The 23,519-nt window shown below is 51.5% G+C and overlaps 1 protein-coding gene across 3 annotated transcripts in view; it reads left to right on the top strand.

Moving 5' to 3' along the window:
• Positions 1 to 2,272: 2,272 nt before the first annotated feature.
• The window catches only part of CLCN4 (chloride voltage-gated channel 4), a 59,680-nt gene continuing 38,433 nt past the window's right edge, over positions 2,273 to 23,519 (top strand). The window contains exons 1-2 of one of the 3 annotated variants that reach the window (XM_004758814.3): positions 2,273 to 2,398; positions 3,828 to 4,082. Coding sequence is in view for 1 of the 3 variants with exons in the window: in XM_004758812.3 (XP_004758869.1) it covers positions 9,133 to 9,205 (73 nt within the window). In the remaining 2 variants the exon portion in view is untranslated. Of the gene's footprint in view, positions 2,399 to 2,421; positions 2,627 to 3,827; positions 4,083 to 9,054; positions 9,206 to 23,519 lie in introns of those variants that run through there. The other 2 variants (XM_004758813.3, XM_004758812.3) reach the window with 2 other exon arrangements.

Consider the following 23,519-nt stretch of genomic DNA (forward strand, 5'->3'; position numbering starts at 1 on the left):
CAGAGAGCCCCATGCAGGGCTTGATCCCACTGGGATCTGATCCCACTGGGATCGTGACCTGAGCGGAAGGCAAAGGCTTAACCCACTGAGCCATCCAGGCGCCCCTTATTTATTTATTTTTAAAGATTTTATTTATTTATTTGACAGAGATCACAAGTAGGTAGAAAAGCAGGCAGAGAGAGAGGAAGGGAAGCAGGCTCCCTGCTGAGCAGAGAGCCCCATGCGGGGTTCGATCCCAGGACCCTGGGACCAGGACCCAAGCAGAAGGCAGAGGCTTCAACCCACTGAGCCACCCAGGCATCCCTGTTTGCAGATTTAAAAGGAACGGAAAGAACATGATCAATCACTTTTCCTGCTTACTTACATAAATAATCAGGCCAAGTTTATTAAAAGTCAACTTAATTCGCAAAACAAATTAGTCTTGCCATGGTTGTCTTTGGAAATGGAAATGATTATGGAGAGAAATTTATGTTTCAGTAATATACTCCTGTGGATATTAGATTCTAGGGCTGTTGATCATCTCTCTCTCTCAGAGTTTATTTTCTACTTGTAAACTGGCCTGGATCTTGAGCTCTAGCTTCCTCCAATATCTGGCTAAAACTCCCCAGATCAGCATTATCAATTTTCTCCCACTACTTTCACTTGGAATCACTACGAAACTAAACCTGCCCCCGCCCCAAGCCATGCAAGCTGAAACTGGACAACTTGAAATAAACATCAAAGAAATCACAGCAGCGCACTGCGGAGGATGTTTGTGCCTGCTTGTACGCGGCCACTTGGAAAGATACCGGGGACCTTCACGCTGCAAACAGGAAAAATCTGTCTGATTGCCTGACTGTCCTGCTTGCACTCTATGTAAAGATACTTCGAAACCAACTTTTTGAAATCTCAACTGACGGCTCTCCCAACTCAGAAAACGGAATTTCTAATTTGCTTGAACTATTAGTCTTTGGTTTTGTTTCCGTAGGTACACTGCTCATTAAATTACCTGATGGCTCACACCATATAGATGTTCTAATTCAGAGGGAAGCCCACGTGCATCGGCATCTCCTGAAATACATTTTTTCAATTCATCCCGCCCGGGGTCATCATGAGGATATGTGCTTGCTGATAAATCACGTTATGCTTATGAACATAACTTAAAAAAATTTCTTTTGTAGATTGACTTAGTAAAGGGAAACCTGAATCTCATTACAACGCATTGGATTTATTGGGTTCCTTAAACGATGGCTCCTGGGTGTCTCTGCTCCAGGGAAGTCTTCAATGTTTGGCTGTTGTCTTCCCTACAATCATCTTATTGACCTTTCTAGGGCATTGTATATTCTGGAAGCTTTAAGTGCTTGTTGGCTGCTAATCACACGCAGACAACTGGATGAAATCAACAATAATCACATGAACAACGAAGCTGATGCTTACATGGCCCTCTAGCCCAATGACTCAGCTAACGGAAACAGCAAACCTGCGATCTTCCTGCCTGACCCCATCAATGGTGGTAACCGAGAATCAGGCTCCAATGGCTGGTCCTACTGTGAGGGTGACCCAAAGTGGGGGGGTGATTGTTAAAATTTAGAAACAAAGGGAGACCAACCTTGAAGGGTTCCTGAGCACACATAACCAGTTTGGTCATGCAGGTGAAGCTTAATTTGGCTTATCCTGCAAGCCTAATTGAACGTGGTCATTTCTTCCTTGTGTCTCTGAAAATGATAAAACTTGAGCTGCTTCCGAAAGTTGATATGACTGGTAACTACTGAAAATTACAATATTGTAACGAATCACTGGGAAGAATGAACAGTCACAGCTTTATTGCGGGAGAAGCTGCGTTGTAACAAGGTACCCGCGAGCGTCATTCGATGTGTTGGTTCGCGGGCTCCCCGTTTGCAAACTTTCTGGGGCGTGCACAATAATTTCTCACTAACTGCTACTTCAGTGATTCATTTGGTTTTCTTTTGGCTGTTTTGAACGTAGAACAGAAGGTGTCTCATTCTGTTGCAAATGAGATGGCGGGTGTAGGCCTTTCCTGAACCACTTGTTTGCTGTAATGTTCTTTACACTTGAGCAATCAATCCCCTGCAAAAGAGAAGGCGAAAGTAACCTATGGGCAACAAAATCGCCCCACGGTGAGGAAGGTGCCTGTACTTGAATCATTTCTGCCCAGCTGGAACCCCGAGCAAGTCATTTTGGGCCGCAGGAGGCCACCTTACAGCCCACTCCCTCCTCCCTCTCTCCCCCGCCCGGTGAGTCCAGACTCTCCGCCGCAGCCGCCGGTGCTGCCCCCGGTGCAGCCCCGCCTCTCCGGGCAGGGCGTCCCGAGTCGCGGCGGTTAGGTTCTCTCTGGCCGGGAACGCACCGCGTGTAGGAGGCGAACGAGATCGGAAGGGCAGGCCTCCAGAGCCGAGAGGTGACCCAGCTGGCTGTGCGGGACTGAGTGGCTGGGCCCAGCACGTGACCGCGCAGCCAGGCTCCGCGGGGGGTGGGGGGTGCCCGGGCGCCGGGGGCTGAAATCGACATTTGCCTGGGGCAGGAAAGTGAGCCGGTCCGATTCCGTCCCCCTCAGACCCTCCACCCACGGGAGCGGGGGATTGCCGTAGCGTTTTAACTTTGCATGTCAGGAACCTGAAAGGAAAAGGTAAGTTACTTATCACCTAGAAAAACAAGCTGGAGAGGAGTGACCTAGAAAACCACACGGCCGGCCACATTGTTGGGTTTTAAAACCCGGTGCAGAAAATAATAGATCGATGTGAAGGGCAAGGGCCCTTATTTATGTCCCAAATTAGAGGCTGACCTTCTGCACGGAGATTTGGTTAATATGGAAGGAGTGGTGGCAAAAGGGCCCAGGTTAAATATAGAAGGACACCAAAGCGGCTGGAATAAATAGCAAGTAGGTAACTCCTGCCTGCTTTTAAAACGATCTATTTCACATCTTTCTGGGCCAGCAGGCGAGGCAATGTTAAAATTGTGACTTAAATTCTGTCGAAAGTAAATTAGTAGATGAAACTGGAATACAAGTAAGACCAGTTTCTGCTTTTGTCCCTTTCACGTTTCAAAACCGTTTGTATGGTTTGGCAGAAGAAACCTTGATGGGTTCACCGCTTAGGTTTGAAGTATGCCATTTCAGGTTTCCCTGATTACTGCTGGAATTTTCCTAAGGCTTTCTAGGCAAGGCTGTTTCAGTTGTGAATGAGAAATGTTGACGTCGTGTATCTTTTCTGTAACAGTAAGATGACTCACTTCTGCAGAATGTGATAAATATTAAAAAGCGTGAAATAATGAGTTATTGTGAATTAACTCTTTCATGTCTGAGATATCAACTTCCTTGCCAGAAGATTTAAGAAAACACAGAAATAAGTACAACCATGCTCATGCAATAGTGCTTTATCTTCCATAAGCAAATATTCCAGTATGTCATATGAATATGTGGTAACCCTTTTTCCCCCCCTTTGGCAAATGCAAGTTAATACTACAGTGTAGCTATTGAGAGTAAATAAAAACATTATTCATCAGTGCAATTAGCATAATATTCCATAATGAATATGCTTCAAACCAAAGTATTTCAGATCATATTTGATAAGTGATATGAAACACTGAAACTCTGTGCAAAGTTGTTTCCATGCACTTTTTTCCCACGCACTTTATATTTTAGTTGTGATTTTGATTTACACAAAATATATTTCTCCGTTGTATTTGATAAAGACTTTTAAAAATAAAACCTAAATTGTTCCCTTTCATGACTAATCCCTTTATTGCTAACTCTTTTGATAATCCTATTACATGCTTGGAGCCTGTAATCGTTGGGATTTCTCTTTCTGTGTCCTGCCCCTTTCCCACAGTCGGTGAAAGGCCGGGAAAGCTGCGCACATCAAGCAGGCGGCCCAGCAGGGAGGCAGGAGCCGGGGACTTCCAGGGTCTTCCAGGGTCTTCCTCGGCTTCCCACCCCCGCCTCCCCGCCTAGGCCCGAGGAGTCACGTGGCGGCGTGGGGCCCGCCTCCGGTGACGTCACCGCGCTCGCAGCCGTCGCGCTGAAGAAAGGATGCTCTAGGATGCGGTGCAGGTGGGCGGCGGGGATGCGCCATGCGGCACTGCAGGTAAGGGACGCGCGGCGCCCACCCTGCAGGTCTGCAGCCCCTCCGCGCCCCAGAAAGCGAAAATGGGGGGGTCTTTGGCCGCTGCGGCTGCTGCACGCGCCGGGCGGGGATGCCGGGGTCGGGGGTGTTGCAGGCCCACGCGCGAGCTTGGCATGCCTGTCCGGGAAAGTGGGCAGGGGCCAGACGGGAAGACCGGGGCCTCTTGCTCAGGAGAGGAGAAAAATCTGGAATGATCACCGTACACGCATGATAAAGACAGAAAGGGGCTTGTCATGGATAACTGTCAACTGTTTGCCAGCTGTCATTGTGCTTCTTAAATAATGACACATTTACTAATTCTCCTTCCGGGGGTTTGTCCTCAGTATTTAGCCTGATTTCTTTTAAAGCAAAAGCTGCTTTGCTCTGAATGGAATGGAAACTTACTGGTTAGCAATTTAAAGAGCTGAATGTGCAATATAAATCGTTTTGCTTTATTTTTGCAAGGTTCCTGCGTTTGAAGGGGATATGTTGGAAATGCATTTTTCCCCCCTTCAGGTGTTTTAAGTAGATTGGAAAATAACAGTAGCCAATAAAATGAAATGCAACCTCTGAGGATTGACTGTGAGTGTAAGAGAGCGAATCAGCTACAGCTCTGGAGAACAAAATGGTTTTTTGAAGGGGGTGGGGTGAAGACGAACAACCAAATCGAATTCCCAGTGTTCTTTTTAATTTCCGTGTTGAATAATTAGCTCGCTGGAAGAAGGGGCTTGATGACTCAGCGGCAGATGGAGGGGGTCAGGTGACTTTTCAGTTCTGGCTGGTGGAGGGGGGCGTTTAATGGACTCTGTTAATTGGTGGGACCTGTTTACATTCCTTTCTCTGGTTCAAATAGGGCCCGAGATATGGGTGGGCACCCCTAGGAGGAGAATGTGGCATTCTTTTCTGTAAAACATGACCCCTCTGGAAGTTGGGGCGTCAGTAAATTGTACTGGAACTCACACTATGCATAATTTGATTCCCCTACAACTGTTGGAGGACAGTGTTAAAAAGCAGTGCTATTTTAGTTGATAATATAAAGGTTTCCCCTTGTGGTGGGCTTACTGTTTGGCAGCCCAGATAGCTTTGGCTCTAAGAAGGGGATTACAGACTTCCTCTCTCTGCTTTATATTCTAACCAAATTTCAGTTGATTTGCTCTGATTATTTATTTCAGAGTAAGGCAGTGCCATAAAAACAATGGGGAATCCCACTGGGGATGGGGATGGGGTGAAGTCAGTGAGACTTACCTTTGATTGTGCCAAAATCAGAACGTTTCTGTGAAATTAACACTATGTCAGAAAATGAGCCGGCAAAACTCTGGGCCATAGCCTTTCATGTAGTTCAGCCTAGAGATCCAAATGTCAAAGTCATATCTTTGTCTATATCCATGCCTGTATATTTATATACCCATACATTCATGTCTCCATCTCTACAGCTATGTTTTTGCTACTGTAATCCTTTTAAAAAAAATAGTGCTTATATAAGAAAATGCCAAGCTATTTTCCAAGGTGGGCGTACCATTTTGCATTTCTGCCAACAATGTATGAGAATTTCAGTTGCTTAGGATCCTTGCCAGCACCTTGGTTTGGTTTTGTTTTAATTTTAGTCATGCTCCTAAGTATGTAGGGGTTATGTCTTTGTGTGTGTGTGTGTGTTTTAAACGAATGAGTCTTATTTCATGTAAAATTATTCCCTGCCAGCCCCTTGGTTATTGTCAGTTTAAAAAAAACAAAATTTAACCATTCTGGGAGGTAGTTATGGTATCTCATTGTGTTTTTTTCCTTCTTTTTAAAATGTTTTAGTAATTTACTTACTTATTTTAGTGTATTGAGTCTGTTTCTTCCTGCTGGAATAGGAGGTCCAAGAAGTCTGGGATTTGTGTGTGTGAGGTTCCTTCCTCTATCTCCAGCACTGGGCGTGGTACCGGGAATATTTAGTTGCTGTTTAAGAAATCGGTCAATGTTTAGTAACTGCACAAGTTCTGAGGGCCTGGGGGAGTCACCTGACTCACCTCAGGGGGTGTGAAACCATCGGAGGGCCATCGTCCATCTCTGCGGTTTCCTTTCTGCAGGTGGGGGAGTCAGGCATGAACAGGCTTTGGCAGCACGTTTCAGGCTGAACTCATTTTCAAGGAGCGAGCTAGCAATTCTCATTACCTAGCTGGTAACTGAGCTCCATTTTTCATTAATCATTTTCTAGTCCAACCATGCTTGAAGCTTCAATTAAAAAAAATTTTTTTTTTCTCCCACTCCCTGCCTTTGGCAACTATCAGTCTGTTCTCTGTGAGCTCCTCCCCCTAAGAAGGATCCTACCGTGTTTGGCTTTCTCTCTCTGATTTACTTCCCCTTAGCATAATGCCCTTGAGGTCCATCCCTGTTGCAAATGGCAAGCTTTCATGCTCTCTTATGGCCGAGTAATATTCCGTGGTCGGTGTACACCGCGGCTCCCTTGTCCATTCATCCATCTGCACTTCCGTGGTTTCCGTGCTTGGCTGTTGTAAATAATGCTGCAGTGAACATAGTGATGCGAGTATTCTGAGTTGGTGTTTTTGTTTTCTGTAGATACCCAGAAGTGGAATTGCTGAGTCGTCGTATGATACTTCTGTTTTTAGTTTTTTTTTTTGAGGCGCCTCCGTACTGTTTTCTGCAGTGGGGGCACTAATTTCATTCCTACCAACGGTGCACGAGGGTTCCCTTTTTCCTCCACATCCTTGCCAACACTTGTTATTTCTGGTCCTCCTGTTAACAGCCATTCCAGCAGCATGCGGGCTTCCTTGGTGTGGTTCGGATTTGTGTTTCCCTGACGATGAGTGATGTTGAGCATCTTTTCATGTGCCCGTTGGCCATCTGTCTGTCTTCTCTGGAACAATGTATATTTAGATCTTCAGCCCATTTTTTGATCATTTTTCTTTTTTGCTGTCGATTTGTATTCTTTATATTTTGGATATTAGCTTTTTTTTTTTTTTTAAGATTTTATTTATTTATTTGACAGAGAGAGATCACAAGTCAGCAGGGAGGCAGGCAGAGAGAGAGGAAGCAGGCTCCCCGCTGTGAGCAGAGAGCCCCATGCGGGAAGCTAGGATCATGACGGGAGGTGAAGGCAGAGGCTTTAACCCACTGAGCCACTCAGGCACCCCTTTGGATATTAGCTTCTTATCAGATAGATGCTTTGCAAATGTTTTTTCATTTTGTAGGTGAATTCTTTGGCTATGTGGAGCTTTTTTTTTTTAAGATTTTATTTATTTATTTGACAGAGATCACAAGTAGGCAGAGAGGCAGGCAGAGAGAGAGAGAGGAGGAAGCAGGCTCCCCGAAGAGCAGACAGCCCCATGTGGGGCTCCATCCCAGGACCCTGGGATCATGACCTGAGCCAAAGGCAGAGGCTTTAACCCACTGAGCCACCCAGGCCCCCCTGTGTGGAGCTTTTTAATATGATATCGTTCCACTTACTTTTGCTTTTGTTGCTTTGGCTTTTGGTGTCAGATTCCAAAAATCATCACTAAGTGCTATGTCGAGCTTTTCCCCTCTTTTTTTTTTTTTCCCTAGAAGTTTTATGGTGTCAGGTGTTATGTGCAAGCCTTTAATCTATTTCGAGTTAATTTTTGTATCTGGTGTAATTTTGTATCTGGCCTCTCTTAACCAAGTTTGGACGCCTGATGTGTTGTTGTAGTCATTCAACAATTTGTTGAATTTGGTTCAGGTTGGTGACAAGGATTAAGATCCTTGGGTCCCTTCCTTTCTTCGCCCCCATCCAGCCCTAGACAGAGCAGAGCTGATGATAGAGATGGTGTAGAGACCTGGCTTCTCCTTCTCGCTTTGGGACTGTGTAAGCCCAGGCGAGTTACTTTTTGTCTTTAGGCCTCAGTTTTCTCTTCCTCAAAGCAACCAAGAGATTTTTGTTTTTAAAAGATTATATTTATTTATTTGACTGAGATCACAAGTAGGCAGAGAGGCAGGCAGAGAGAGGAGGAAGCAGGCTCCCTGCTGAGCAGAGAGCCCAATTCGATGAGGGGCTCCCCAGGGTGCTGGGATCATGGCCTGAGCCCAAGGCAGAGGCTTTAACCCACTGAGCCACCCAGGCGCCCCAGCAACCAAGAGATTTTGATCAGGGTTTCTCCACCTCAACACTGTTGACCTTTGGGGCTGAATCAGTCTGTTGTTGGGGGGCCGCCCTGTGCACCAGGGGAGGCTGGGCAGCATCCCTGGGGACACTCACTAGATGCCAGGAACGACCCTCCCCCAGCTGTGACAACCCAAACGTCTCTAGACGCTGCTGCCTGTCCCCTTGGGGTGCGGGAGCATTGCTCCTGGTTGAGGACCACTGCTTTGGATCTTCTCTAAATGTCCTCCTGGCTTCAGGGTTCTAGAATTCATTTTCCTATGATGGGTTTGGTGCTAAACCCTTGACCAGAGATCAATTTCCCTTTCATCGTGTCTGTATTTTGGGAAATACAATGCGAAGGCTTTTTTTACACTCTGAGGTTCCAGAAGTCGCTTCTGTTCGAAAGGGAAGGCCTGTTTGTGTGTCCCTTGTTACTGGGAAGCAAGCTGGGCTGAGAGGGGAGTGCCGGGGAGAGGGGATGCCTGGCCCGGGAGCCCCCTGTGCTGGAGCCCGGTGCGCCTGGACGAGGCTGTCCCCGGCTGTCTGCTCACCTGAGAGCTCGGCCCAGGCCTCACGGGACCTTGGGTCCCTCCCATATGCGAGGGGCGGAGGTGGTGTGGGCAGTGGCTTGGGGGTGTGGTTGGGGGGGGTAGGGTGGGGGTGGCGGCTGGGTGGTGGTGATGGTGGTGGCCCTGGGGCCTCCACCTGCCTGCACAGCCCGGCACCCCCCTCCCCCGCGCGCCGGGGGCAGGGCGCTCACCCACCTGCGGCCTCAGGGCAGGACTCGGGGCGGGGCTCCTGGCGAAGGCGAAGCTGTTGGCTCTGACCCCGGAGGGCAGGGCGGCTTCTTCCGCATCACTTCCCTCTTGGACGCCGCTGGGTCCATGGCTTGGGGCCCTGCTGGTTCCTTGGCTTTTGGGGGGCACCAGAGGGATGTCAGCGGGTTCTCGTGCGAGCTGGAGGACTCCCGAGAGACGGGAAGCGGCGATGGCAATGGCATTGCAAGGTGCGGGCCCGGTGCGGCGCGGGGGCAGTGGGAGGCTTAGGAGGGCCGGGGGACTCCTGTTCCCCGGGCCTGGGACTGCTCTGTGCCCGCCACCCCAGCCCCTGGCCATCAGCCTCCTCTCCCGACTCTTCCAGGCCCCGTAACGACTGGTCTCGGTGGGCGGTCTGTGCCGGAGGACGCGGGAGGCGGGCGTCCTCGCTCTGGTCGCTCGGTCGCGGCTCATCCTGTCCCCGAGCTGTTCCCCGCTCCCCGCGCCTCACCGGGGCTTGACACCCTTGCTGGGCCTTCTGGCCCCATTGCGGCAACAAGTCCACGTCGCGAAAGAAGATTGAAAAAGGAGGGTGTTCGTCCTCAAATGAGACTTAAGAGACCGAGTAAGTGTCCCAGTCCCTGTGGCGGCTGTGACGGAGACCGGAGACTCGGGGGCTCTTCGACAGCAGCCGTGGATTTGTCACAGCTCTGGAGGCCGACGCGGTTGGCTTCCGGCGAGGGCCCTTGTTTGGGGTGCAGGCGGCCACCTTCTCGCCTCCTTATGTCGGGGAAGAGGCTGGGAGCTAGCCTTCGGGGGTCTCTTCTAGGGCTCTCATCCCATCCCGAGGCCTCCTCCTCCGGGACCTGCTCTCCCAATACCGTCCCGCTCGGGCAGGCTGCATCGTCTGAATTTTGGGAGGACACGTTCGGCCCATGACAATAACCAGATAAAAAGCAGGAGCCCCTGATCGGGCCCTGGGCTGAACAAAGAGCTGTACTAGGCACCTGGGGCCAGCCGGGTTATTTGTATGCGACTGCCGCCAGCCGGTATCAGGAAACTGCTGTTCGCTTCCTCAGATGTGACAGTCCTGTGGGGTGGCAGGCGCCCAGTGAAGCCACTCTGGGATTCCGGACACAATCAGTGAGATAATGCGTGTTCCTTTCCTGCTGCTGTGTTTTGGGGGAATTTGTTCTACAGCAATAGTTATCTGTAAGTGGTTACCTAGTTATCTATTATTATACCTAGTTACCTATTATAATTACCTACTAGTTAACTATTTTACAGCAGTGGTTATCTATTATTAGTTATCTAGTTGTCTATTATTAGTTATCTAATATTTTCCTATCTAACCCACAAGTATGTACAAGACTCGTATTTTTTGGTGATGCAGGCTAAAGTATTTAGGGATGGCGTGTCATGACGGAAGTTACTTCAATTTTTTTTTTTTTTTTTAACATTTCTGGAGATCTCTTTTATGTATGGCTGGACACAACACAGGTGAATTCTCATACCTGCTTCTACATTCAATCTGTAGCCTCTGGAAAATTCTACTGTATGCTCACAAGAGAATGAGAATGAGGAAAAGGCAAATAGTTTAAGATTATTATAAAAATATTTTTTAAAATACTTTAAATATTTTATTTATTTATTTTTGGGGGGTAAAGGATAGAAGGAGAAGCAGATACCCCGTTGAGCAGGGAGCCTGATGTGGGACCCGATCCTGGGACTTCAGGATCATGACCTGAGCTAAAGGCAGATGTATAACTAACTAAGCCAACCAGGTGCCCCCATAAAAATATTTTTGACAGCACGGATCCCCTAAAGGGTTCTGGAGACCCCAAGGTGTCCCCAGGTCACACTATGAGAACCACTGCTCTAGTGAAATCATTTACTTGTAAGTGGTTCGGTTGAATGGGGAGAGCACAAGGCAAATATGGCTAAATGGGAGCACTTAACTGAATTTGATTGGTGTTACTTGTTAGATTCTTCTGGATAATGTTCTGTGTATTTGAAAATGGTAATAATAAAAGGATTTTTGTTAATAAGATAGAAAAGGGGGCACCTGGGTGGCTCAGTTGGCATCCAGCTCTTGGTTTCAACTCAGGTCATGATCTCAGCGGCGTGAGATCGAGCGCTGTGGTGGGCTCCATGCTCAGTGTGGGGCCTGCTTGAGACTCTCGCTCTCCCTCTGCCCCTCCCCCTGATCGCACAACAAATAAATAAGTAAAATCTTAGAAAAGGACTGAGGGTTGCCTGGGGGGCTTTGGGTTAAAGCCTCTGCCTTCAGCTCAGGTCATGGTCTTAGGGTCCTGGGATCGAGCCCCACATTGGGCTCTCTGCTCGGCGGGGAGCCTTCTCCCCCCGCCTCCCGCCTCTCTGCCTACTTGTGATCTCTGTCTGTCTAATAAATAAAAAGAAAAGGACCGAAAAGAAATGTAGACAAGTGGACATGGGGGGATTCCGACCGAGTAGGTCTGGGGGTGAGGCCCAGCGGGAGCGTCTTTAATCTGAGCTCCAGGTGCCCCCGTCAGACCCGAGGCCCCACGGGAGGCCGGCGGGCGCAGAGGTTCCCAGCATAGGTCCCCCCAAGCCAGATCAAAGGGTGATAGCTAGCGGTGAGGCCTACCCCCCCACGGGGGCAGGTGTCAGGGGGACAGTCCGTCCCCTCCACACAGTCTCTCTCAGCAGGTGCTGCCGTGCGTGCGGGCTGTGGGGAGGCCTTGTCCTCACACAGTGCTTCACTGCCCTTTCCGTGGGCGGCAGAGAGAAGCTTTCCTACCTGTGCGCGGGAGTGGGTTTCCTTCACAGATCCCGAGAGGTATTTTTGAATAACTTTTTCCGAGTCCTGTACACCTAGTGAGAGTTTCTGGAAGCATCAAGGTTGTGGAAAGGAAGGGAAGTCTCCTCCTCATTTCCAGTCCCCGGGGCCTTCTCCCAAAGGCATCCCCTGCTACCTTGGGTCGATGAGGTTTCTGAAAGTGTCTGTGCACATACAGTCATCTGTAGAACACAGAGACGGCTTTGTTTGCTGGCTTTATTGGGATGTAATTTGCACGGAGCAACATGCGTGGCTCTAATTCAGTTTTGACCAGGAATATTCCTAGCACCCCCAGAGGGCCCTATCTCACCCTTCTTCAGCCAAACAAACCCTCTGGCAGAGGCAACCCCTAATCTGATTTGTATCAGCACAGTTTACTTTTGCCTGTTGAACTTTATGCGCATGGGATCCTGGAATAGGTCTGCTTTCCTATCTGGTTGCAAAGATGTTTCTGTAAGACACAAGCCTCAATATTCAGTCATGCGTTCATTCCCTCACTTACTTCTTGTTCAGCGAGCCCTTGTTGGGTCCCTGCTGTGTGTCTGGGCCCAGATTTTTCCAGGCCCTCAGTGTTCGGGGCTGAGCGAACAGCCAGTGCAAAGGGCCCGAGGCAAGTTGTGTCCAGCAAGGAGGTGGGCGTGTCCAGAGAAGAGCGGCCTAGAGAGCACAGGGTGGGAAAGGTGCCCTGCGGGGTGGCCCTGGCGGACCACGCAGGAGTGTGGCAGGAGTGGTGCCCATCCTGGATTCTTCTGTGGGCCGGAAAGCTGCCTGATGCTCCCAGGTGTGGGAGTGACACGCGGGGCCTTGCCTTTGAAGGGTGACTCTGGCTGCCTGAAGAAGGGTCAGGAGGGGACTCACGCACACCTGCCGCGTTGTGTTCGTCGCGGGGGTGCCTGCTCCTTGCCTGCTGGCCAGGCCCCTGTGGCTCCTCGCTCGGGGCTGTCGCCGCCACCCCTGCGCTCACCGGCACTTCCGACCACGTCTGCCTGGGCACTGGCTATGTGTACGGGCCTTCTTGGTTCTTCGTTTCCCTCTGGCTCACGGGAAGCCCCTTTCCTCCCTCCGTTGCACCCCTCGGAGGTGCTGCTCGCTTGAGAGGGCTCGGCGGTGAGTAACAAGGGGGACCGACTACAAAGGTGACAGACGCGCTCTTGTCCCTCTTAGCTCAGCCAGGCCTTCCCCCAGCACCCGCTGTGCCCCAGACCTGCGAACAGACCACGTGTCAGCCGTCACCCGGGCGACCCAGTTAGAACACGGGTCGGCCGCCTGGTTACCTTGTTCTAGGGCTCCGGGAAGAACACCCCAAAGCCATGTTCGATGACTGCCTGAGTTTACCCTTTACAAATTCTGTTTATCCCTCACGCAAGCAGGAAACGGCTTGTTGCAGTGGGAAGGGTCCGCGGAGGCCCCGTCTGAAGAGGTCCCTGGAGCTGGAGGGACTTGACCTGCGCTTTGCCACCAGCACTGTCTTCAGCGGTGGCTCGGTCCGAGTCGTGGCTCTCAAAACGCCTGTGTCCGGTACCGCCGGAGCCCCGGAAGGGGACCTTCTCTGGGGATAGCAGGTACCTGTATCGAGGCCATCAGATGCTGTCCTGGTGAGAAGAGGCAGGCCTGGAAAGAAGACAGCTGAAGGGACACGGGGAGGGGATGGCCCTCTATAAGGAACAGAGTGTCTCTCGGCGCCCTTGGAAGGAGGCAGCCCCGCTGTCCCTTTGATCTCCGACTTGTGGCCCCCAGAACTGTGGCCCAGTACTTTTCTGTTATTGGAGCTGAGCAGCCTGCGGTCCTTTGTCCTAGCGGACTCGCGCGGTGGCACCCGGCAGCGGCAGCGGGCGCTCTGCGGCCCGGAGAGGACCGGGGCGAGGCCCTCGGCGCGGACGGGCCCTTGGGGCCTGCGCTCCAATCTGACTCTCCACTTGCCTTCTGTGAGGCCCGAAACCCTGACCGAAGGGCTCCTCTGCCTCTGTTTGCTGATCTGCAGTTTGGGCCCGAGGGTGACGGGATTCCATGCGCAGAATGCCCAGAGCCCTAGCGACTGAGTATACGCGAAGAGCTTAAAATGCTGCCTGGCACAGCGAGTCCTTGAAAAAGTTGTTCTTACCGTGAGGAGGCGTCTCTGGGGAGAGTCTCATTCCTTGGCCCTTGACGCCAGGAACACAGGGACCCGTGCCACCTCTCCAGCCCCTGTGGTGGGGATGGCAGAACACTGCGCCTGTTGTGTCCCTTGAGGCCACATGCGTTTGGCCTCGTCCCCCTTCCAACACGCGGGCTGTGTTCCCGATCCTGCCGAAGAGCTGTGCCGCCCGGGGCCATCGGAGGCGAGCCGCGGAGGGAAGGTCATGGTCCCACACCTGGTCCCACACCGGTGCCCCAGTGCCCTGGAAGCCAAGCGGGAGCAGACGGCGCGTGAGAGCTGGGAGCTGGGAGGTGCACCAAGGAGGGAGGAGGAAGATGGGGGAGAGGGAGGGGGGAGGGGAGGGGGAGGAGGCCCTCTCCTGTCTCCAAAGGTTAATTCTCAGTCTTTCTGCCTGTCCTTGGGCCCTGAGCTTCCTCTCTTTGGGACTCTTACTCGTCCGGTGGCGCTTGGCCCCTCGCCACAGGTCCCCGGGGAGCCCCGTCTGGAGGATCAGCCGGGAGCGACTGAGTCAGGGCCCCCCTCGCCCTCTAAAGGTGTCTGCGCGTTAAGAAGCCAGAGTCCGCGATCTCAAATGAACTTGAAATGGCTGTGGTTTCGGGCAAGGTGGAGAGGGGAGATGAAATGCTTTGACCGGTGTGGGAGCCAACCTCCAGGGCGGGCCCCAGGGACCCCGTCTGATGCGCAGGCCCCCATGTGGTCGCCTTCCTCCCTCGTCACTCGGGGCTGACCTGTGTGTCCGGCAGGGTACCGTGCGAGTGACGCCGGAGGCCCTCCCAGGCTAGGTCACAGGACACTCTGCTGCTTCCGCCTTGTTCCCTCAGCCCAGCTGCTTTGGAGGAAGCCACTGCCCTGTCCTAAGGACACTTGGGCAGTCCTGCAGAGAGGCCGGCTGGAGCACACCCGGGGCTTCCCGGCAGCAGCAAGCAGCAACTTGCGAGGCCTGTCTGGGAGCCAACTTGTCAGTGGGTCCTCCTGTCCCCCGTCAGGCCTTCAGATAGCCGCAGCCATAGCGGACAGCTTGACCACAACCTTCTGAGAGATCTTGAGCCGGAAGGACCCAACCAGGGGCGCCTGGGAGGCTCAGTGGGTTAAGCGTCCACCTCCGGCTCCGGTTGTGATCTGAAGGTCCTGGGATCGAGTCCTGTGCTGGGCTCCCTGCTCAGCGGGGAGTCTGCCTCTCCCTCTCCCTCTGCCTGTTCCCCCTGCCTGTCCCCGCCTGCTTATTCTCTTTCTGTCTCTCAAATAAATGAATAAAGTAGTAAAAAAAAAAAAAAAAAAAAAAAAGGACCCAATCAAGCTGCTTCTAAATTTCTGACCCACAGAAACGGGAAAACACCCTAAGTTTTCCTGTTTGAAGATGCTGAGTTGTGCAGTGATTTGCTGCACAGCATCGGAACCCAGACTTTTGGGGGGCGGGGGCTGGTGCTGGCCACAGCTTGGGCCGCTCCCCGGGTGGTGGCAGCCTTCCTCTCGTCCCTCTGAAGCTCTGCCCTCGCTCATTGCTCCCTATTTGCTCCTCCTGCGGTACCCCCCGTCTCCCTCCCTCCCCCCCGTCTCCCCCTCCCCCTCCTTTTTCCAGCTGAGGAGTAGAAGAGTGTCCTGGAAGGTTGAGGTATATTCATTGTAAGTTGGGTTTTGTTTTGTTTTTTTTTTTTTAAAGATTTATTTATTTATTTCTTTGGCACAGAGAGAGAGACAGTGAGAGAGGGAACACCAGCGGGGTGTGTGGGAGAGGGAGAAGCGGGCTCCTTGCAGAACGGGGAGCCTGATGTGGGACTCGATCTCAGGACCCTGGCGTCATGACCTGAGCTGAAGGCAGACGCTTCACCGACGGAGCCACCCGGGCGCCCCAGTTGGGGGGTACTGATGATGAGTTTGAGTGTGTTGATTTTTTTAAATTTTGCACAACGTACATCCCCGTATTCATCCGCATCGCTTGGAGACTTCAGCCCTTGTCCCTGTCATCTCTTCCACTTGGAGAAGAATGGCGAGGAAGGGTTTCACTGAAGGAACTGTCAATGGCTCCTGGTGCTTTAGGCCCCTACTCTGGGTTCAGAGCCCGCTGCCTGGGGCCCCAGGGATTCAGTGTCAAATGCCTGTATTGGGCAGCCAGGATGCGCCTGGGGCAGCGGCCCTGGGGGAGGGTGTCTGTCTGTGTATTTGTCAGCTCAACTTTCTTTACGGTGAAAAGTAATAAAGGAGAATGAAGGTGAGTTAAGCAGTTAGGAGAAAAACCTACAGACCTAGTAGGGGAGCACTGCTCTTCTGACCTGCGCTGTTACAAATTATAAAGCCGTGGGATGGCGTGTGTGCCAGGTGATAGGCGAAGAAACGTTTCAAAGCCACTCACATTTTACACATGTAGTGATTTCAGCTTGGTTTTTATATTCTCTTTGTCCTAAGTATATGCGCAGATAAAATCTCTTTTGTGTGTATTTTTGAGCATGTCTGTGCAGTGATGTCAAAAGCATTTAGCTGGGGGAGTGTGGTGGGCTCAGTCGGTGAAGCCTCTGTCTTCGGCTCGGGTTGTGATCCCAGAGTCCTGGGATCGAGCCCCACGTCAGGCTCATTGCTAGGTGGGGAGCCTGCTTCTCCCTCTCCCTCTGCCTACTGCTCCCCCTGCTTGTGCTCTCCTCTGTCAAATAATTAAATAAAACCTTTAAAGAAAAAAGCATTTAGCTGACTATTCCATGGAGTTCGATATCCGTAGATGGATTATAGTAACAGTAATGCTTTTTGTAGAATAGACATAGTATATGGTGGTTAGCTAAGCTTTTTCAGTTTAGCGGATTACTGTAGAGTGGGGCTCAGCAAACACTTACCAAATGTCCAGATAATAAGGGTGAGCGACAGGCCCCTGACCTCAAGGAACTCATGATTCAATATGGGAAGAAGCAAGCTTGTAAGTAATTATTCCAACAAATGCAAGTGATACATAAGATCAATACCAAAAATATTAGAGATTAAAACACAACGGGAAGGATGCAGGGCGCGCAGGACAGGGGGGTGTAGGAAGGGGCAAAGTGTTAAGGGACCGGTGCTTCTCCAAGTACAGTCCCTGGGCCAGCAGCGTCAACCAGCCTCCTTGGGAGCTTGTTAGAAATACAGATCCCTGCGCCCCACAACAGAGCTGCTGAAGCTGAAACTTGGGGAATAAGGGGAGGGCCCTGGCCAGCCCCGGTGGTCATGCTGACACACACCAGAATTTGTGTATCTCCAGTCCCGGCAGTGGGCAGCCCCCGGTGTTCTGTGGAGGAGCACGCAACAGACCTCGTCCCAGAATCGCTGGTGGCCGCAGCACAGCCTGGACCCTTTGCTGGTGGTCTGTCCGTCACTGCCATCGATTGAGTGTATCTGGGAGTTCTCCGGAATTCTTAAATGGATGGGAAGTTTGGCTTTGCTCATTGGTATAATTTATCCATTTTTTCTTCTGTGGACTGTACTTTTGATGTCATTTCTGAGAACTCTTTGCTGAGCCCCAGGTCATGAAGGGTTTCCCCGTTTGTCTCAGAGCTGTCAAAACCTCACTCATGGGTTTCACAGAGGCCAAGGCATTGCTAGGTGATGGAGCAGAAGATGTCTTGCCGCCTTCACCTGGATTCTCTCCTAAGTGGTTCTGGAGACAAGGCTCCCAGCGCAGGGAGCTTCCTGGGAGGGTCTCCTGGGAGGGGCCTGGGGAAGTGTGCCGGGGAGAAGAAGCCCTCCCCGTCAGCAGAGGCTGGGCTGCTAATGCCCTTCACTCAGCAGGCGACCGGAGGCTCCTGCTAGGCTTTGGAAACTCTAGGAAACAGAGGTTGCTGTGTCCCAGGTCCCCAAGATCATCTCTGGGTTCCACTAGGAGTACTGACAGCACAACATACAGTTGTTTTTCTGCCTATAATTTATTATAGTAGGGAGTATAGGGCACAGTCAGCAAAGGGAAAAGGCAAGCTTGGTAGAGTCTCAGTGCGCATCAGTTTTATTGGAGGTTGGTCCTGGAGGCACCGTCTGTCAAGCTCACTATCAAAATTGCAATCTCTTAGAAAGAAAGCAGGAGTTCAGCATAAATTATGTTATTTGGACAACCAGCGTGGGCACAGAAACCATTCTCATCAGTTCTGGGACTGGTGGGAATCTCCTGAAATCCAAGTTCCCAGATGTTAGCCAAAGGCCAGCCATGCCAGCAGGCCTTCTTGACGGGAGCAGTCTGGGGCCTGCCGTAGTTCATCTTTTCTGCTTTAGAAAACGCGTGTCTTGAAAGGACTCCATTCAAGGGGTGAGGGAGTGCGGTATTTACGCGCCAGTTCCAAGAGTCATCAGTTAATATCTGCTCCCAATAATGTGCTTCAGGTATAGAGAGACAGTTGGAAACAAGCTGCAGCTTACCGGGAGGTTTTGAGGGATGTGTGTGGGGCCCTGGCTGCCACAGATACAGTAGATTATTCCAGAAGTTGGGTGAGGACAGCAAAGCCACCTGTATAGGGCAGTTCACGTGCATGTGGTCATGTGATGGTTTTACAACTGTGGGCAAAGAGATCAAAGTCAAGTCTTCCCGAACACTTCCTTCGGCTGTGGCCAGAACTCTGTGCAGGCCGTTGCTGGCCCTGGAGGCACAGGGAGAGCCGCGGGTGGATTCCGCCTTTCTGGGTCTGCCTGTCGGCTGGATGGGAAAGAATGGGTGTATGTATGTGTGTGCATGTGTGCGTGCACGCGTGTGTGTATTGTGGGGACAGAGAGTCCCAGAACGCTTGTTTTTTAATTTTTATTTTTAAAAAATATTTATTTATTCTAGAGAGAGGGAGAGAATGCACATGTGCATGTGCTTGCGGGTGGTGGAGGAGGCAGAGGGAGAGAATTTCAAGCAGACTTCTCCCCCCCCCCGCCCCCCGCTGATGCAGAGTCTGGTGCCAACCCTGGGGCTGGCTGTGGGGCTTGGTCCCACGACACAGGAGATCAGGACTCTGAGCTTACGACCTAAGCGGATACCATGGGTCAGACGCTGGATGGACTGAGCCACGCAGTTACATTTGTTACATTTTAAACTTCCTCTTTCAGTCTTTGGATTGGGAGCAGCAGAAATGGTAGATAAACAGGTGTGTGCTACGGCCTCTGATTTCACGGCAAAAACCCTTTCCTTGCTCTGTCCACTTGAGCAAATCTGGAGAACCAGGCTCTGTTGTGTAATTTGAAGCTAGGAATGCGTTTGGATTGGATTATGTTCCTTGAGTGTGTCGTGATGTTGTATGCACAGAGATCCTGGGTCAGAATAAAGGCAGCCTGGGGGTGGGGGGGGGCGCGGGTATCTTCATTCGGCTTAAGCTCCTGGTTCCCTCTCCCTGTCAGAGAACTGTGCCGGGGAGGAGCCGGAAAGAGACGGGGGGGGGGGGGGGGAAGGAGGAGGCATTCCTCGCATGTGTGCCCTGGACCCACAGGACCTTCCCCAGGGACTCCAGGGTCCTAAGCAGAAGGGCCGCCGGCAGAGCGCCCTCTGCGACCAGAGGTCCCCATTCTGGTGATATTTACAGGAGAGGCTGGCATGTAGGGCTGGAGGACAAGGGACTTTGGAGTGGCTGCTTGTGATGTCTTTTGGAACTTCTGGAAAAGCAGTAGGAAATGAAGCTTTTTGCAGTATCTTGTGACTACAGGTAACCTCGAGCTCAAACACTTGGTTAGAGCTATGGTATGATCATATCTATTCACCAGCCAAGGGCATCTGGAGTCTTGAAGCATTGGGGTAGCTAATTAGTTGGAGAAACTTCTGATTGTAAGGGTATCGTAGAAACCTCTAAGTGTGTGTGTCCATGTTAGTGTTAGAAACTACCTTTTTGCTTTTCCCAAAGCTTCCAGGTTGAAATGTTGCAAGTGAGATCCTTTAGTTGCCTTTTTGGGGCCTAGCCTGTTCATCAGATGATGGCATTTGGGTTGTTTCCACGTTTGGCCTCGTGGGAATAATGCTCTGATCATTTGTGTATAAGTCTTCGTGTGGGACATGTTTTCAGTGCCCTGGGGTCTAAGCCTGGGAGTGGAATTGCTGGGTCACGTGGAAACCTTCTTTGGAGGTGCTGGCAGACTGAGATCCCTCTTCTTAGCTGAGCTTTTTATGTAAGTAAATTATCTACATATAAAAATGCACGAATCACAAGTGTGCACGTCCACGAATTTTTGCCAGGGGAACTCCCCTACATAACCCACACCCGGGTCAAGGAGCAGAATGCAGCTGGCCCCCAGAAGCCCTCTGTGGCCCCTTCCACCCCTAAAGGGACCATTGTGCATACACACCTCCCACCACAGATGAATGGCCTGTTTGTGAACGTCACATAAATGGAATCTTTTATTTCCAGCTTTTGTCTGACACCCTTAGCTCGTGCACCCTCCAGAAGCAGGCAGTGCTCTGCATTTGGCCCATGGGTGATGCATCTGACCGTCTCCGCGTCTGCGTCCGCGGCATTCCCCCGTGGGTCTGCCCCCTGCTCTGTTTGTCCCCTCTCCTACGGAGAGGCGTCCGGGTGCTTTCCCACGACCCTCCCCCTGTCGCCGCCTCTCTCAGCCCGCCAGTGGCCAGGTGCCCTCAGAGCCTGACAGTTTTTCTGCCAGTGTTCCTCCCCCAGATCAGACCACGCTGCCGTGTTTGCCGCCTTCTCTATCAGCTAATTCCCAGATGACATGGGGAGTTGGAACAGAAAATGCAAACTCAGATGGAAGGACACCGAGCCTCTAGTACGCGGTGAAGGCCGGTCGCGGCAGGGGCGAGTGCTGGGGGATGGGCCGGCAGCGTGGGCATCGCACAGACCGCTCCTGCCCTGGCCCCTTCTCCCCTGCGCGTCCCCTTGTGGTGACTTAGCTGCCACTCAGGGCTTAGCTTGTGTTTCCTGTGAGGGGTCAGATGGGCAATATTTTCCGCACGGTGAGCCTTCCAGGCCGCGTCGCGGTTACTGTGCTGGGCCCTGGGAGCACCAAGCAGCCCTAGCCATGGCGTGAACGAAGGCGTGTGGCTGCGTGCCCCTAACACTCGATTTTCAAAAACAGGCTGTGGGCTGTATTCGGCCCGTGGGCTGGGGGTCGCCGGGCTTGCTTTATACTGCGCGCATGACTGGGCATCTGCTGCCTCCCAGCCCCTGTCCGAGGTACCAGAGCTCCCTGCAGGCCTGTGCCCCTTACCGAGTGGTGGAAGCGCCATGACCCACTGGGAGAAGGACAGAGACAAGTAGGCCACCCGAAGACCCGCCGGCCGATAGGTGGACGAGGAAAATGTGACATGTACGTCCACTGGCCTCTGAAGTGCAGTCCTGCAGCCACACGGATGGACCTGGAGGATGTTCTGCTGAGTGAAATAGCTGGTCACAGAATGACAAATCTGCGTCATTTCACTTACACGGGGCCGAACTCTTCCTCCCGTTGGTTGCTGGGGGCCGGGGGGAGCAGAGATGGGGAGTCGTGGTTCGGTGTATAGAAAGTCTCAGTGACGGAAGATGAAAAATACCTTGAGATCCGCTGTACAACCTTCTGCACAGAGCGCTGTCCCCTGAAAATTTGTCAGCAAGGTGGATCTTGTGTTATTTTGTTAACTACCAATTATTTAAAAACACGAGAAAGAAAGAGAATGCTTTTGGTTGCCAAGGAGGAAGCCTGCAGCTCGCTCTGGGGAAATTAATGCACGTGGCGCAGAGCACGCCAAACAGAACAGGATTTTGGAGAGGGAGAGGACACAGCACACTCAGAAGAATGGATTTCTGCCTGACGTGCTGACAGTCCTGGCGTGGGCAGCTCTGTGTTCGCTGTGGCCTTGATCATGCTTAGAACCTGTCCTTCTTTATCTTGATCTGGGTGATTTCCCACTTTCACTTGTTTTCTAGAAACCATTTTGTTATATGACTATGCGAAGTCCAGTTTTCTTTTAAATGGTACAGATCCCTATTTTGAGGGTGAGCCAACCCACCCAGAGTTGTCTTCAGTATCAGAGTCATAAATCGCCTCACTAATACTGTCCCAGCTAACACAGGCCGTGTTCACTGGGCCCCGGGAGAGATGAGTTTTACCGGACAGGGTCTGTTGTCATCTGCTGCGGAGCACTTGATGTCAGCAGTCATCATACTGCAAGACGGAACCTGTAGATACTTTCTCGCCTGAAAGGATTGGATAAAAGATTTAGATGCCGTGTGTGTCTTGCAGAGTCCCCTTGTAGGTAAATGCGGTTGGGTAGGAGTTGTTACTTTGTCAGGCCAGATACCTCCAACCCACTGAGCCACCCAGGCGCCTCCCCCCCCCTTTTTTTTTTTTTTTTTAAGATTTTCATTTATTTATTTGACAGAGAGATCACAAGTAGGCAGAGAGGCAGGCCAGATACCTCCAGCATGAAATTTGATTCCATCCCATCTCTGTTGGCAGTTTTATCCTCCATCGCTGTTCCTGTCTTCCCCGGAAGTCTGTCCGCGATACCGCAACTAGCTTATCTGTCTTCATTACTCGTCTCCCTCGGGAGCCCGAGGAACACTGTTAAACACTGCTACGTGACAACCCCTTCAACAAACCCAATGGCTTGAAACAATGACCAGTTATTTTTCTTGCGGTCTGCGGGTGGGCTGGGTGATTTGATGGGGCCAAACTCTGCTGATCTTGGCTGACTCATTCGGAAGTCTGTGCTTGGCTGGGCCTAGGTGATCTTGGCTGGCCTCAGCTGAGCTGACCCTGCTCCATTCCATGTGGTCTCTCACCTTCCAGCATTCGAGCCTAGGCTTCTTGTCCTGGCAGAGGCAGAGGTCCAGAAAACAAACAAACAACCCCCCCTGCCCCCGCAAACAAGCAGAGTTTGCATTACCTCTTGGGATCTAGACTCGAACGTGCATGCTAATGCCTTCTGTGCTGTGTCACAGGCCAGTCCAGATTCACTGCGTGGAGAAACGGACTCTGCCTCTTAATGAGGGGGACCCGGGAAGTCCCACTGAATGTGCGGTAGACCCAGGGAGGCGTAGAGAATACGGCCATTTTTGCAGTCAGCCTGTTGCATAGATCAGGGATCAGCAAACGTTTTCTGTCAATGGTCAAAATAGTAGATGTTTCAGGATTTGTGGGCCACGTAGTCTTTGTTATGACTCCTTGGCCCTGATCTTGTTATGGGAAAGCAGCCATAGACAGTATGTAAATGCCTGGGCATGGTTCGCCTTCCACTAAAACTTCATTTATAAAACCAGGCAGCAGGTGCTGATCCGGACCCCGTAGGGCTCTCAGATCCAGGTTCTTGGATGTTGTCCTTCCTGAAACCAAGGCCTTGAGGCCATAAGCATGGGTGGCATCTGTCAGAAGTGCTCATATTGGCGAGAAGAAATAAAAACAGATAAGAGGAGATAAGTGACTCCCTGCTAAGTATCCATTTGGGGTTGTTCCTTGTACCATAACGGACGCATATAGGTCTTTATTTCTTTATTTCTCAGTTAGCGAGTCCTCAGAGTTCACTTTGTCGCTCCCTGTTTGGCCGGATGCTCCTTCCTCTGCCGTCCAGCTCTCCCAGATGGATTCCAGGTAGAATTCTAACCTGTATGTCCTCTTCTGAGACTTCTCCTGGACCCTTCTGTCTCACTTAATCCTGGAGTCAGAAGTGACCTCAGCATCTCCTCCTGGGCTCCCAGTGAGC

This window comes from Mustela putorius, unplaced genomic scaffold, assembly GCF_011764305.1.
Source record: "Mustela putorius furo isolate JIRA1106 unplaced genomic scaffold, ASM1176430v1.1 tig00003836_pilon_pilon_pilon, whole genome shotgun sequence".
NCBI classification, from domain to species: domain Eukaryota; kingdom Metazoa; phylum Chordata; class Mammalia; order Carnivora; family Mustelidae; genus Mustela; species Mustela putorius.